This window comes from Diadema antillarum, unplaced genomic scaffold (genome assembly GCF_040938485.1).
Source record: "Diadema antillarum isolate AM-2024a unplaced genomic scaffold, OU_Dant_1.0 seq00002737_RagTag, whole genome shotgun sequence".
Classification (NCBI taxonomy): domain Eukaryota; kingdom Metazoa; phylum Echinodermata; class Echinoidea; order Diadematoida; family Diadematidae; genus Diadema; species Diadema antillarum.
The window spans coordinates 1-12964 of NW_027273334.1; the positions used below are offsets into that span (position 1 = coordinate 1).

Below are 12964 nucleotides of genomic sequence, written 5' to 3' on the forward strand. Positions count from 1 at the left end.
CAAGAACACTGTATAATCGAATTTTAAAACGAGAGTGCACCTACCCCACTGTGTGTGTGCATCTATAATTTAAGAGTCGAAGATGATAGATCTGTTGTTGCCTATTATATACGTCATTACCCCCCACTTGATGCAAACCATCATTAAACTTCTCGATAGTCGTAATACAGTCTTGTCTGTTTCATTTTGTGCAAATATATTATCGAGCTAACTTGATCATGGGCAGGCCAAATTTTATCTTCTCTTTATCTATTTTTTATTAATTCACATATTTATTTATGTATTTGTTTATTTATTCATTTATTCATTTATTTATTCATTTATTTATTTATTTATTCATTCATTTATTCATTCATTTATTCATTCATTCATTTTCATTTTTTAATGTTTTACCATTGCTATTTTTTTGCTGATTACCATCACCTGTATCAGTAAAGCGGACACAAAGTTGACACGGAAAGTCCGGTAATAACCAGACACAATGAACTCTCCTCATGGTTATATACACTCAGAGGTCTAGCCTCTGATTTTCTTAAAACCTTTTAGCCCTCCATGGACTATTTTATTATAGGAGGTTGTATTATTAAAGGTTTTGATTTAAAGTTTTATTAAAGGAGGTTGTGTGTAACTGGAAATATGCCAAAAAAGAAGACATCAATAGGTATGGATCAATACTAAGAGGCTTGTTAGAGAAGATTGATGTCCCCTTATGTGCTATTCATTGCAGTGGGACGAATTGTAATGATCATTACTGTGATATAGATAATTTTCATGAGAATATAATTAATGCATGTTTGACAGCAGCTAATGTAATATTTGATAAAGATATTTCAGAAGTCAAGAGTAAAGTGATACCTGGCTGGAATGAATATGTCGATCCGTTTTTTAAAAATGCATTGTTTTGGCATAAGATGTGGGTTGAGAATGGACGTCCACAAGAGGGTCAGTTGTTTGAGATTAGAAAGAAATCAAGGGCTGAATATCATAAAGCTCTAAAAAGAATACTGAAAGAGGCTGAGTCAATAAAAAGTGATAAAATTGCTGCGGCTATTGCATCTGGTAATTCAAAAATTTGTGGAAAGAGGTAAAAAAATGTAACAGTGTTAAAAATGTGAAAAGATATCCAAATGTAGTTGATGGAAAGTAGGGAAAAGAGGATATTGCTGAAATGTTTGCACTCAAATTTGAGAATCTGTATAACAGTGTTTCCTTTGATGAAAGAGAAATGGCTGTTCTCAAAAACAACATTGATAGTCTACTGAATGAAAAATGCAGGCGTGATTCATGTACTCATGGTGATCATGGTATATCAGCAGCTGAAGTGTTCCATGCTATAAAAAAGCTGAATAAGTCTAAGAAAGACGATATTACTGGAGTAATGTCAGATCATTTTATTCATGCTAACAACGCTGTAAGTGGATATGTTGCTTTGTTGTTTACCGCAATGATTAGACATGGGTATACGCCTGAAAATATGCTTAGAAACACAATGGTGCCTATTCCAAAGGGAAGATGGGCAAATCTTGGAAACTCATGTAATTTTCGTGCAATAACTTTGAGTAGTATAATTGGAAAAATGTTAGAATTAGTTATTATGAATAGAGAACTAGATCATTTATGCACAAGTGATCTACAGTTTGGGTTTAAAGAGGGGATATCTACGACAATGTGCACAAGTATGGTTAGAGAAACAGTTTCATATTTTCTCCATGATAAGAGCAATGTTTATGGTCTTGTGTTGGATGCCAGCAAAGCCTTTGATAGAGTCAACTTTGTCAGATTATTTGAAATTATGTTACGCGAAGGGGTGTGTCCAATGTTTTGCAAGCTGTTGCTAAATATGTACTTAGATCAGAAGATCAGACTCAGATGGAATGGAGTTTATTCTGATTTTTTCACGGTTTCAAATGGAGTTAAACAAGGTGGTATATTGTCTCCATGTATGTTCTGTCTCTATATTGATGGGCTTCTGCATCAACTGCAGGCACTTGGTGAAGGATGTTACATGGGTCAAATGTTTAGTGGCGTTCTCTCATATGCTGATGATTTGATCATTTTATCCCCAAATGTGTCAGCTCTGAAGGAAATGATTACTATCTGTCAAAAATATGCTTCTCAATTTGATTTGAAGTTTAATAGTGACAAAAGTCAGCTTATTATATTCAAATGTGATGGAAAAGAAGTTGTAGATCCAAGGATAACAATTAACGGAGAGTATGTGAAAGTTGTAGACAATATATGTCATCTTGGTCATATTATTACAAATGATATTATGCATGCTGATTTGTCTAAAATAATGGTGATTTTAACCGTCAGTGTAATATTTTACTGAGTAATTTTAAATATGCCAAGTGTGAGGTACGTAATGTTTTGTTTCAAAAATTTGCTGTAGCTTTTATGGCTCTCAGTTATGTCCATTATATGACTCCTCTTTAGATGCGTTATATAGACACTGGAGAACTGCTGTTCGAAGAGTATGGAAAATTCCATGGCAGACACATAATGCATTCTTGCCTTTTTTATCGGCAATGATGAGCCCTGAATTATGGTTCCATAGAAGGTGCTTGAATTTTATAACAAAATCTTTAAACACAAAGAATCAGATTGTTTCTTATATAACAGGAATGAGTAGATTTGGTGCATATTCTGTACTAGGTGGTAATTTGAGATATTTGAATAGTAGGTATTTTTTAGACCAGTCGAAGATAAATGAAAGATGGAAGGCATTATGCGGTGAAATGGATGAAGCCATGAGGAATGCCGAGCAAATAAGGGAATTGATACATATGAGGGATTACAAAGAATTTTCTTTTTTAAACTCTCAAGAATGTAACGAGTTGATTTCGTATCTATGTCTACATTAATGTGGCATAGTGTAGCTGGAATGAAATACTTTCAGGGAGAATGCAGTTTTTTTACTGGCCACATTATTATACAGAACATAGAGTAAAGATGCAATTTTTTATTTTTTTTATTATTTTTTTAATATCATCATGACTGTTTCGGGGACAGTTGTTGAATTTTATACATATGTTGTGCTGCATGTACACATAGTTATACATGCACACTGTCATATTGCTGGTAGTCTATTTGCGGGAGTGTGTGGGGGGAGTGAGTGAATGCCAAATTGCGAATGCATTCGAATGTGCGTATACGGGTGCATAGTAGAACATCGTACTTATTGAACAATGTGTGCATGTCTATGAGAGCATGCACGGGCGCACGTGCGCACTTGTGTGTACACATCATGTACTAGTAGTCAGAAAGTGAGGTATATTGTGCTGGATTGGGTACGTAGTTTTTTAGCCGGGATATGGATGGGTGCTGTGCTCCACTCTCTTCCCCGAACAGTCAGAGTGGGCACGGGTGAGGGAGGGTTGATGGGCGAATGTATTAATAACAGAAAATATGTGGATGTCTGTTGGATCTCCCTGAGGGCATTTTTAGACTATGTGTGTGTCTGTTTAATTTTTTTTAATTTCATTTCTGTATCCATGTATATACACTGTATCTGCATGTTTTTAGGAATATTTTATTGTATATACTATATGTGCTTTGTAAGAAGCGAATAAAGAATATAATAATAATTATCTCCATGTCAACATAATACAAACTCACAACATTCAACCATAATCTCCTTTTTTTCTTAACATTTCTCTCATAAACATTTACACAAACAAATGTTGGAGTGACTGCCACTTTAAACTGAACTTGTTGACAGTACCCGATACAGAATAAATATACACGTAATATCTAGCCTCTCATGTTAAACTAATTACCTTAACTTACTTTTAATGGCCAGCCAAGTCCAGAAAAAGCCATTTCGGTGGTGTATCATCCTTAAGTTTTTGTTGACCTATTCGTTGTTAGTTCTTCATAAGGGATTAAAATCAAATATTTGTCAATTGAGAATTAACTTAGTTTTCATATGAATTACTGTTGATTTCTGTTGCAGAGATTTTTGCAGCCTCTACAAATCTATACAGATCCTCAACCCAATTATATTGGAAACACATTTTTGAAAATAGTGTTTCCGCTTTTGATCGCTCTGATATTTCCATTTTCTCATTCTTTGTACGTGGCAGAATGTCTGTCTAACTGTGTGGATTCAATGAATATGACAAGTTCCATCTCATCTCATCCTGAAATAATGTGCAGGTGGAATTAAGACGTGCCAAAGATTATGATGAGAGGATGATATCTTAATTTCTGCAGCAAAGTCCTCCAAAGGACTTAATGAGTTAAGTGCTGGTATAGCTACCAAACTGTACCACTAATACAGAAGTGTCCCGCCTATCTTCTTCTTTCGAGTAAACCGTCGAAGAACCTGTATGTGTATGAGAGCAACCGGCATATTCTCGTGTCCGAACAATCACAGCTACGGATCTATGATTAGCTTCTTCTTGTCACTCTCCAAATCCGTCTTTCTGAGCGTTATCTTTAGTTATTCATCAAGCAAATTATGATTTCAATAGGTGCCATATGGAACGATCATTACCCCTTGACAGCTTTCTTCCATGCTGAGAACTGGGGCGAGTATACAGTACAATCGACAAAATCAACGTAATTGCATCTAAGTGATACAGCGGGAAGAGGTGAAATAAAGCGTTAGCGCGCCAACGGCAGTGGACATGCCGCTTTTCTGACTATGATGCATGTTTACGGAAGAATTTCCCGCACTCGTTCTCAGTATAGCAAGCTCCCGCGAAAGAAAAAGGGGGGAAAAGGGGGGAAAAAGATTGCCGTTTGCTCCGGCAATTAAACTCGGAAATGTGAGCTGGAGTAGCCCATCACAGAACATAGCAGTCGCAAGAGCTGAGCAAGCGAGCGGAAGTTGATGCATGCTGCGAAAGTAAACGCAGGACTGTCTCACTGTCGATTGCCTCCGTATGATAAAGAAAAATAAAAGAGGGGTGGAGAGAAAAATTCTCGAAAGCCATCCAGACAGGTGAAGGAAAAAAAAAAAAAAAAAACGCTGGAGGGCAAAACGGACTCACCGGCTACACTACTAAAAAAAAAGGAGATATGTATGCAATCATGTAAACGAAGACATGAAACAAATATATATGTGTGGGGTTTTTTTTGCATCATATTATATTTCTCTAAGAATCATAATATCATCATACCTACATAATCATAAACAGATCCCAATATATCTACATACATCATAATTATCCATATATATTACACATACGTATGTACCCCATAACTGATGATAACCACAATTACGAAGAAAAGAAAATTGAGAAAAATTGTCATGCTGCCTCATTCATTATCCATCGTCGCGGAGGCATATTAGCAACATAAATGTACATGCACACACAGACACATAATACACATAGTATGAGTATATATACATATGCATATATAAGTATGTGTGTGCGTGTTCGCATGATGCATATAATATTCAATCTAATTTCAACTATAGTTTATTTATTTCCATCGAAAAAATATATATACATGATACAAAACGGTACATGTGTCAGTTTGTCTTTCATCCAGCTGAGAAGGAAAGATTATTGAATGCAATATGAAATATTATATAAGCACGAACGGTATCCTAACAACAACAACAACAACAACAACAACAACAACAAAGGAACAATGTACATTTTGTCATGGTGAAAAAGAAGAAGAAGAAGTAATCATAACGATGGAAAAGAATGTCTCACTAAAAAGCAAAGCTTGTAGGACGGACGTGGAACAGTAACAAGAAATCTATAGCAACATCAATATACCAATAACTGAATAAGACGTACTTAATTTTGCTACAACACACATTTTCCATAGACGCCTTCCCGAGTATACTCGGGACTCGTCCTCAAGGGGTTAAATCCATCAATGTACCATTGTACATTTTGATTGATATATATAATGCTAATAATACAAGCATAATACTATCGACAATACTTCTTTTAGAGTGTGATAGGTAAAATGTTTATGGTAACATAGCAGTATTATGGCACAGACACTATTTATTTGGCCGTGTGTACCATATATATGAAATAACGAGAGTCATAAAACTCTCCTACGCAGACAATCAGCCTATTCTTATGCCTCACGTTTGGAAATGTGAACATACAGTTGGAAAAATCTTCTCTTTTTAATCTCGGCAAATACATCTCAGCTCATTTCCATTTCTTTGCATGAATGACAATGGTGCGATAAATTGATAAAAATGAAAAGAAAATGACTATGATTATGTCCGTTGGTGTCTCTCTTGTTTTCACATTTCATCAGTCCGCAGAACGTTGAAAATTTTCTTAGTATTCCGGAGAGAGTTATTATTATTATTTTTTTTTTTGCTGTTGATACATTGATCCAGCGCATCAGGTGCAAGTCAGATCCAGCGACATAAATGTAGAGATTTTATTCATTATTTCTTTTTAACGGCTCCACGTGTGTGTCACCCTTAATCCCAAAGCATATAACTGGTACATGCAAGTAAGCCATGTAATGCTAGTCAGATAGGTGAAGACTTTTATAAGTGAATAAATGAATAAATGAAAGTAATAGGTATTATATTACGTATATACAATGCGCACGAAAAGGAAAAGCGATGTAGATTTTTTCCCCTCAAAACCATGACAGTGTCATTAGTTTAGAGGCTCTGACGTTGCAAGGTGCGATAACCTCGTGGAGAAATGAATGAAAGAGAGAGAGAAAAAAAAAACACACCACATGTTTTTGCAGTGGGTAAAGGTCATTACGGGAAAGGGGAAGGGCTGGGAGTGAGGAATGTAGATTGGTAGCTGTGCATCCGTGGCGGAAACACGGGTTTGCCAATTAAGGCGATGCGTCTTTCTCCCCCTCCCCCCCCCCCCCTCTCTCTCTCTCTCTCTCTCTCTCTCTCTCGTCACTCATGACTGTTGCAAGTGGCGCCATTTTGCGTTTACGTGCCAGAAGTCACGACGAAACTCGCGCAACCTTAACTTCAAGGCCATGCAGTCCCACATGGTATGAATTAAACACACCGCCTAACAATAGTCAACAAACTTTATAAAGCCAGGATATAAAAAAAGAAAACAACCACAACCAAAGAAAACAAGAAGAGATAATGTGCAAACCATTCTAGCATCATGTCAAATTAAAGCAATTACAGCCCGGGTCTCCCCCCCCCCCCCACCCCGTTTGCCTCCGCTTCATACTCCAGCGACTAGTATGTTAAACCACGGAAATTGAATAGGAGATTGAAAATGACAAACGTGTTTAATCAGTTTCTATGATATCTCATTTCTACTTGTTAATCATGAATTTGAAAACATCTACAGAATGGTGTTCCCTGGGTCTTTCATAATTCAGAAGGTCCGTTATGATATCATAGCTCTCGAGAATGGTGAAAAACTTGTTGGTTGTCAAAAATAGAATTTAATTCATCAAAGCATTAATACGTAATATCAGTAAAAATGTGTGTGTGTGTGTGTGTGTGTGTGTGTGTGTGTGTGTTTTCAATTGTGACCCCGTATCCCTCGACCAAAAAAAGGGTCACATTTAGTATCAAAGCATGATTCCATAAGCAGAAAGTACGTTTTTTGTTAGCTTGCTTTGTTCGTTTCTTTGGCTGGTTGTTGTTTTTGTTTGCTTGTTTGTTTTGTTTATTTGTTTGTTTTTTGTCATGATGATCGTTTGGGTCGATACAGAAGGAGAAAGCAAAGCTGCAAGCTTTAACATCATACGTGCGAGTCACTTAATCCAATGAGGTATCTGTTTATGTGTACAGACTAGTATCGCGGGTAAATATCAACTTAAAATCCAAAAATTTCTTCAATTTGAAGACTTACCAGTTAAGTTGAAGTATTGAAAACAGGCTTCGGGCAACGTTTGGTTCTGCCAATAGTCCCTTTCTGTTCGAATTGATGACTGAATGTGACTCAGTCGAGAGGACCTTGGGAGAGCTACACTGAATTGACGGCCAGCGCATGCGCACACATCACATGCGCACAAATTTCAAATCCATGAACGGATAAGATGTCTGTGTGCACTAATCGACCTACTGCTAATGACAATATCGCTTGTTACCATGAGTCTATGGAAAACATCGCTCGTGTTATCAGTCCGGGATGTTTTGCGTGCATGCCTTCGACGGAATAGCTTGTTGTCTTTATTCCTTGCCTCTTGTGCCTCCTCACTCATCATGCCAATGGGGAGTACTGATGTTGAAATAATTCTACTGCCATGAATCAGCAAAATGTGGACACTTACTGGCATTCTGAACCAAGGATACAGCTGCACCTGCAGCTCTGCTGTTTCTCTACAAAAACTCCCAAATTTGTCTGGATTGAGGGGAAGTTTGCAAGAAATAACCACGAGGAGCAAATGTAGTCTATGTACGAGGGATTCGTCTAGTCCACAAATATCAGCAAACAAATGTTCATGTTTAAATGCCCTTCATGCTGTGTTCCCGTCATTTGTGTTCCCAGCCCCGTTTCGGCTCGTCAACTTTGAGAGCTAGTTCCGTTGTAAATCGATCGTGGATCTGCTGCTTCCGTTCTGCTACTAAAGCCTTCTCCTCGTTTGTTCCCACCCGCCACTTTTTCACTGGAATGCGATATGCGATGTGGAGTAGCACTTCAAAACACCGTATCCACTTGTGGAGTGGAGAGAGGCCGTACTCAAGATGGGACTCTTCTTCTCTGCTGAGTAATTCTTCAATGTTATTGAATTGCTTTGGCGTTGCCCCGCAAATATAGCATCGCATAGATGATTTCGTCTCTGTCAGTGCGTTTATCACCTTTTGGTCAACCATTGTGAGATGTAGGTCATACGTTACTTGAAGGTCAGCCTTTCTGTTGAGGTCCGCTTCCACTTCGTAGTTGATATCCAAAGTAACATCCATTGGTTGCAAGTTGCGAATTTCTTCACTGATTGACATGTTTTCCTCTTGAGATAACTCAGTTGTTTCTTTGCTGAACTGCAGATGAATCGGGCGGCAAAATCTCGTTGAAGAGGGTACTGGGTTCTCCCACAATACACGACCATTTGAAAGCAGCTGCAATGGGACCATTGTAGGGCAAAACAAACTCTCATCGGATTGACCTGTGGAGGTGAACCTCTGCTTGTATTCACTCTGACCAGAAGAGCCATCGAATCCCCACTTACAAACAAGCTTACATGGGAGCTGTTCATCATCCTCAAGATTCTCGACAACTTCAGTGATTGCTTCCTTCTGTTCCTGGATAATCCTGAGTGCCGTGTGATCGAGGAGATTCTGGAGAGGGACTTTGGCAGAATCCTCCTTGATCGATATATTTTCAGGGTAGCATTTCTTTTTGGCTCCTCTTACTGCGTTGTAGGATGGATAGATGTCTGCATGCTTATATTTTGCAGCTGTCCTTATCGTTTGGTAAGACTGCTTTGTCATGTCCGTTTCTAGAAGTAGTGACAATGCTTCGTCAGGTGTGTACGATTCTTGTGTTTCAACTGGTTGTGATATGAGTGTTCTCACTTTCGTAGGTCTTGATGGGGATATCAGAGTAAAGTTGAGGACATACTTTAAGTCCCTGTTTTTCTTGTATGCTCCCTGCGATGCTGCAAAAAGCAGTTCCGGTGGCTCTGTGTGACTCAGTAGATCTTGCGCCTTTCTTTGCTTGGATCTTTTGGACAGATGTTGCCATTTTTTAGATGGACGGCCCGCATCGGGCTCTTGATGAGACGTTCCAGGTACGTCCTGCATTAGCAACCTACTGACCTCCTCTGTGAACATATTGCCATCGAGCCAGTCACTGTAGTTACGCAGAAACTTGTCCAAGGTACGATTGCTGTTCTTCCACCTCCATCTGCACTTGTACACGAATTGTCTGATTGATTTTTATGCTTGGATGTGCATCTCATTCCCTGATAATCCATGATGCTGACTCACAAAATCGTTCAACTTTTCAAAGTGCACACTTCCGCGTTATTTAAATATCCTTCAGCATGGGCGATTTCAAAAAGTTTCCGTTTCGTTAAAGGCATGGATTCCATGCTGATAGATCCACACTAGTCAAGCAAATAATTGTCCAGGGCTGTAAATGAGTGAGAAAATAATCTTACGATATAGACACTTTATACACTGATAGGTGAATGTCTTCACTCTAACAGTAAATGTGTGATATAAAACCAATCTTTGATATCGTCATATCAGTCTCTACCTCATTACGTTATAAGCCACATCCATTTATATGAGCTCAACACTCTAAAAACTAGTCTCTTGAATACTATACTGGAATTATAACAGCTTATAGGAAGTCTCCCTAATAGTAATAGGAGAGAGAAAGGCTAACGACTAAGCAACTAAGAAAGAGTTTTCAATGTATGAAAGTCTGCATCGTTGATATATTTAAAGATTTATTAAATCCATACCATGTGAATCACTATTTACCTTTTCTGAAGAGCAGAAGAGATATCACTGGGTACACAGATCGTTGAAGTTCTTTGATATCCGTATCGCAGAGCTGGGAAAGTATGGCTTGTGTAGTGATGCCTATAGGAGGTACAAGGCGAGACTATACCCCCATGGCCATAGCACACTTGCATCTTTGGAAGAGGGACTTTTAGAAACTGAAACTAGCGCAATAAATTATAATCTTGTTTACTTTTTGGTGTTTAGGCCATAGCGTGGGTGTTAATAATGTGTTTATTGGTCCTTGACGTGTAGGAGGGGGGAAAAAATCATGCGCGCCCCCATGCGGCGGTGTATGATGATAGATCCTTCCCGGTGCCTGCGTGGTCCAAAATAGACGTATTTTACGAGTGATGTGTCACGGAAAATTGTCTCTAACACAAAAAGTGGCTGAAGGTGGCAGCTAAATCTGGATCAACTTAAAGCTGAGACATCAGACAATGTGGTGGATGTAAAATTTAGTTGGAAATCCGTGGCAATCGAAACATTTCACATAGATATATAAAAAACCACGAAAATTAAGCTTATTTTCCAGGATAATTACGCATAGTATTCACAAAGATTGCGTTCCTTTCTATCTTCACACCATTGATATAGTAAAATGGACTCTCAGAAATATGTGGGTGCAATCATAGATTGATATCTTAAAGGTCCAGTTTACCTTTGGAGCAGTCATTTGCAAAATGTTCAAGAGATCGCCTTTCATGCATATGTGTAGGTCTGTTGTACCACAAAACACCCTTCCATGTGAAAGTTTTGCAATAAAGCCTAAGTTATAAGGAGATGTCAGCATTTTTCTCAATAAACCGTAACGGTATACGGTTTAGTTTGGAAACATTTCTATTATAACTATTGTTCACATTTTGTATATTTAACAATACTTAGAATCGATTTTACTTATTCAAGTTTTCACAGTGGTTGTTTCTATCCCTAACTCACACTTTAGAACTATTTTAAGCACTAATGCTGGGTTTTCGTTTCAGCTGCAAATGGTAAATCATGCCTTTAAGAACTACATGTCGAAATAATTTTTTCATTGGAGTGGTGACAATTTGCACTGAAACTCGTAATACGTTGCTTTTTGCTACTTGGGGGTGGTGATATACCCCTTTAATCTGCATACATGAGTTTAAGATTTGACTGATATATTCTTCAAAGTTATGCCTTTCAACAGGGCATGTCAAAAATCAAAAAATCAAAATTGCCTAAAATGACTTTTGGCGCACTTTGATATCTCCCTGGCCCACTGTGCGACGGACGGACGACAGACGGACGGACAGACGACGCAGGCGATCCCTTAGTCTCCCCACACCTCTGTTGGGCTCGACAAAAATATGTTGTTAGCATGGCAATATATTGTTCAACATTGAATGAATGTATATTTTGCTCACTGACAGTCACATGTGCCACCACATCTCAAGTCAAGTGCTCAAAACCTCAGTAACATAAATACATTTCTATGATTTTCATCAAAAAATTATGGTACCATGGCAATGCACTGTTTGACATTTAATAACAAAAAATGAAGTTTGCACAACTATATATCATAGCCGTCACATGTGCCAAATTTCAAGTCCAATGCTCAAAAGCTGAAGGAGTTAGCTGAATTCACAAAATTATTGCATAATTTTCATTTAAACAAATGCTGTTACCATGACAACACATTTTTCAACAATAACACATTTTACGCATCTAGGTAATATAGTGGTAACATGTGCCAAATTTCAATCCAAATGCTCAAAGACTCATGAAGTTAGCTAAATCCACTGTATTTTTGTGTGATTTTTCATTCAAAAAATGCTGTTACCATGGCAACATGTTCAACAATGCAGAGCTACGAAGTCTCAGGCATTCTGCGTGAGACTCAAGTATTAGGGTCCGTCTCACGATCTCACGCATGGCACCCATTTTTCTCACGCATAGGGTGAAGTCTGCAACTTGGGCCTATCAATAATGAGCATAGCTCAAAGGATTAAAGTGATTGTTGTAATTGAAGGTATATTTCCCTTTTGTCTTTCAAAATAAGTAAAAAATAGTCACTTAAGTATGCACCTGATCGCACCATTAAGAGCTAAAAATTGAAAAAGCTCCCTACTAACCCCTCCCACAACCTCGCTCGAGCGCATGTGCTCCCTACTAACCCCTCCCACACCCTCGCTCACGCGCATGTGCGCACGCCAAGACGTTGAGTCATGAAGATCTCACTCATAAAAATTTTTTGAACTTGGCATCCCTGACAATGACGAAAGATAAGTTTGTACATCTACGTACCATAGTGGTCACATGTGCCAAACAATCTAAGTGTTTGAAGACTGAGGTAGTTAACTATATTGACAGTATTTTTGTATGATTTTCATTCAAAATATGCTGTTACCATGGCAACACATTGTTAAACTAGAAATGTCGCCATGGCGACTGATGCCTCTGCCATAATGCATGGTTCTCCTAATAGGTGTATAGTACAATGTCTTCACAATGTGTGATGACAGTTTCACATAACTGGCAAAATACTGAAATGACAGGTTTGTCACAAATGTGTTGAATGTTCACTTTCCTTGAACTAGGTTTGCTATATTGTATAAG

General features: G+C 38.1%; 1 protein-coding gene across 1 annotated transcript; it reads right to left on the reverse strand.

The window, feature by feature from the left end:
• Positions 1-7787: 7787 nt before the first annotated feature.
• On the reverse strand, positions 7788-10458 carry LOC139715079 (uncharacterized). The gene is made up of 2 exons (XM_071626700.1): positions 10361-10458; positions 7788-10004 (listed from the first exon to the last, which is right to left on the reverse strand). The coding sequence occupies exon 2, from the start codon at positions 9701-9703 to the stop codon at positions 8405-8407; it is 1299 nt and encodes a 432-aa protein (XP_071482801.1). The 5' UTR covers positions 9704-10004; positions 10361-10458; the 3' UTR covers positions 7788-8404.
• Between the last annotated feature and the right edge of the window lie 2506 nt (positions 10459-12964).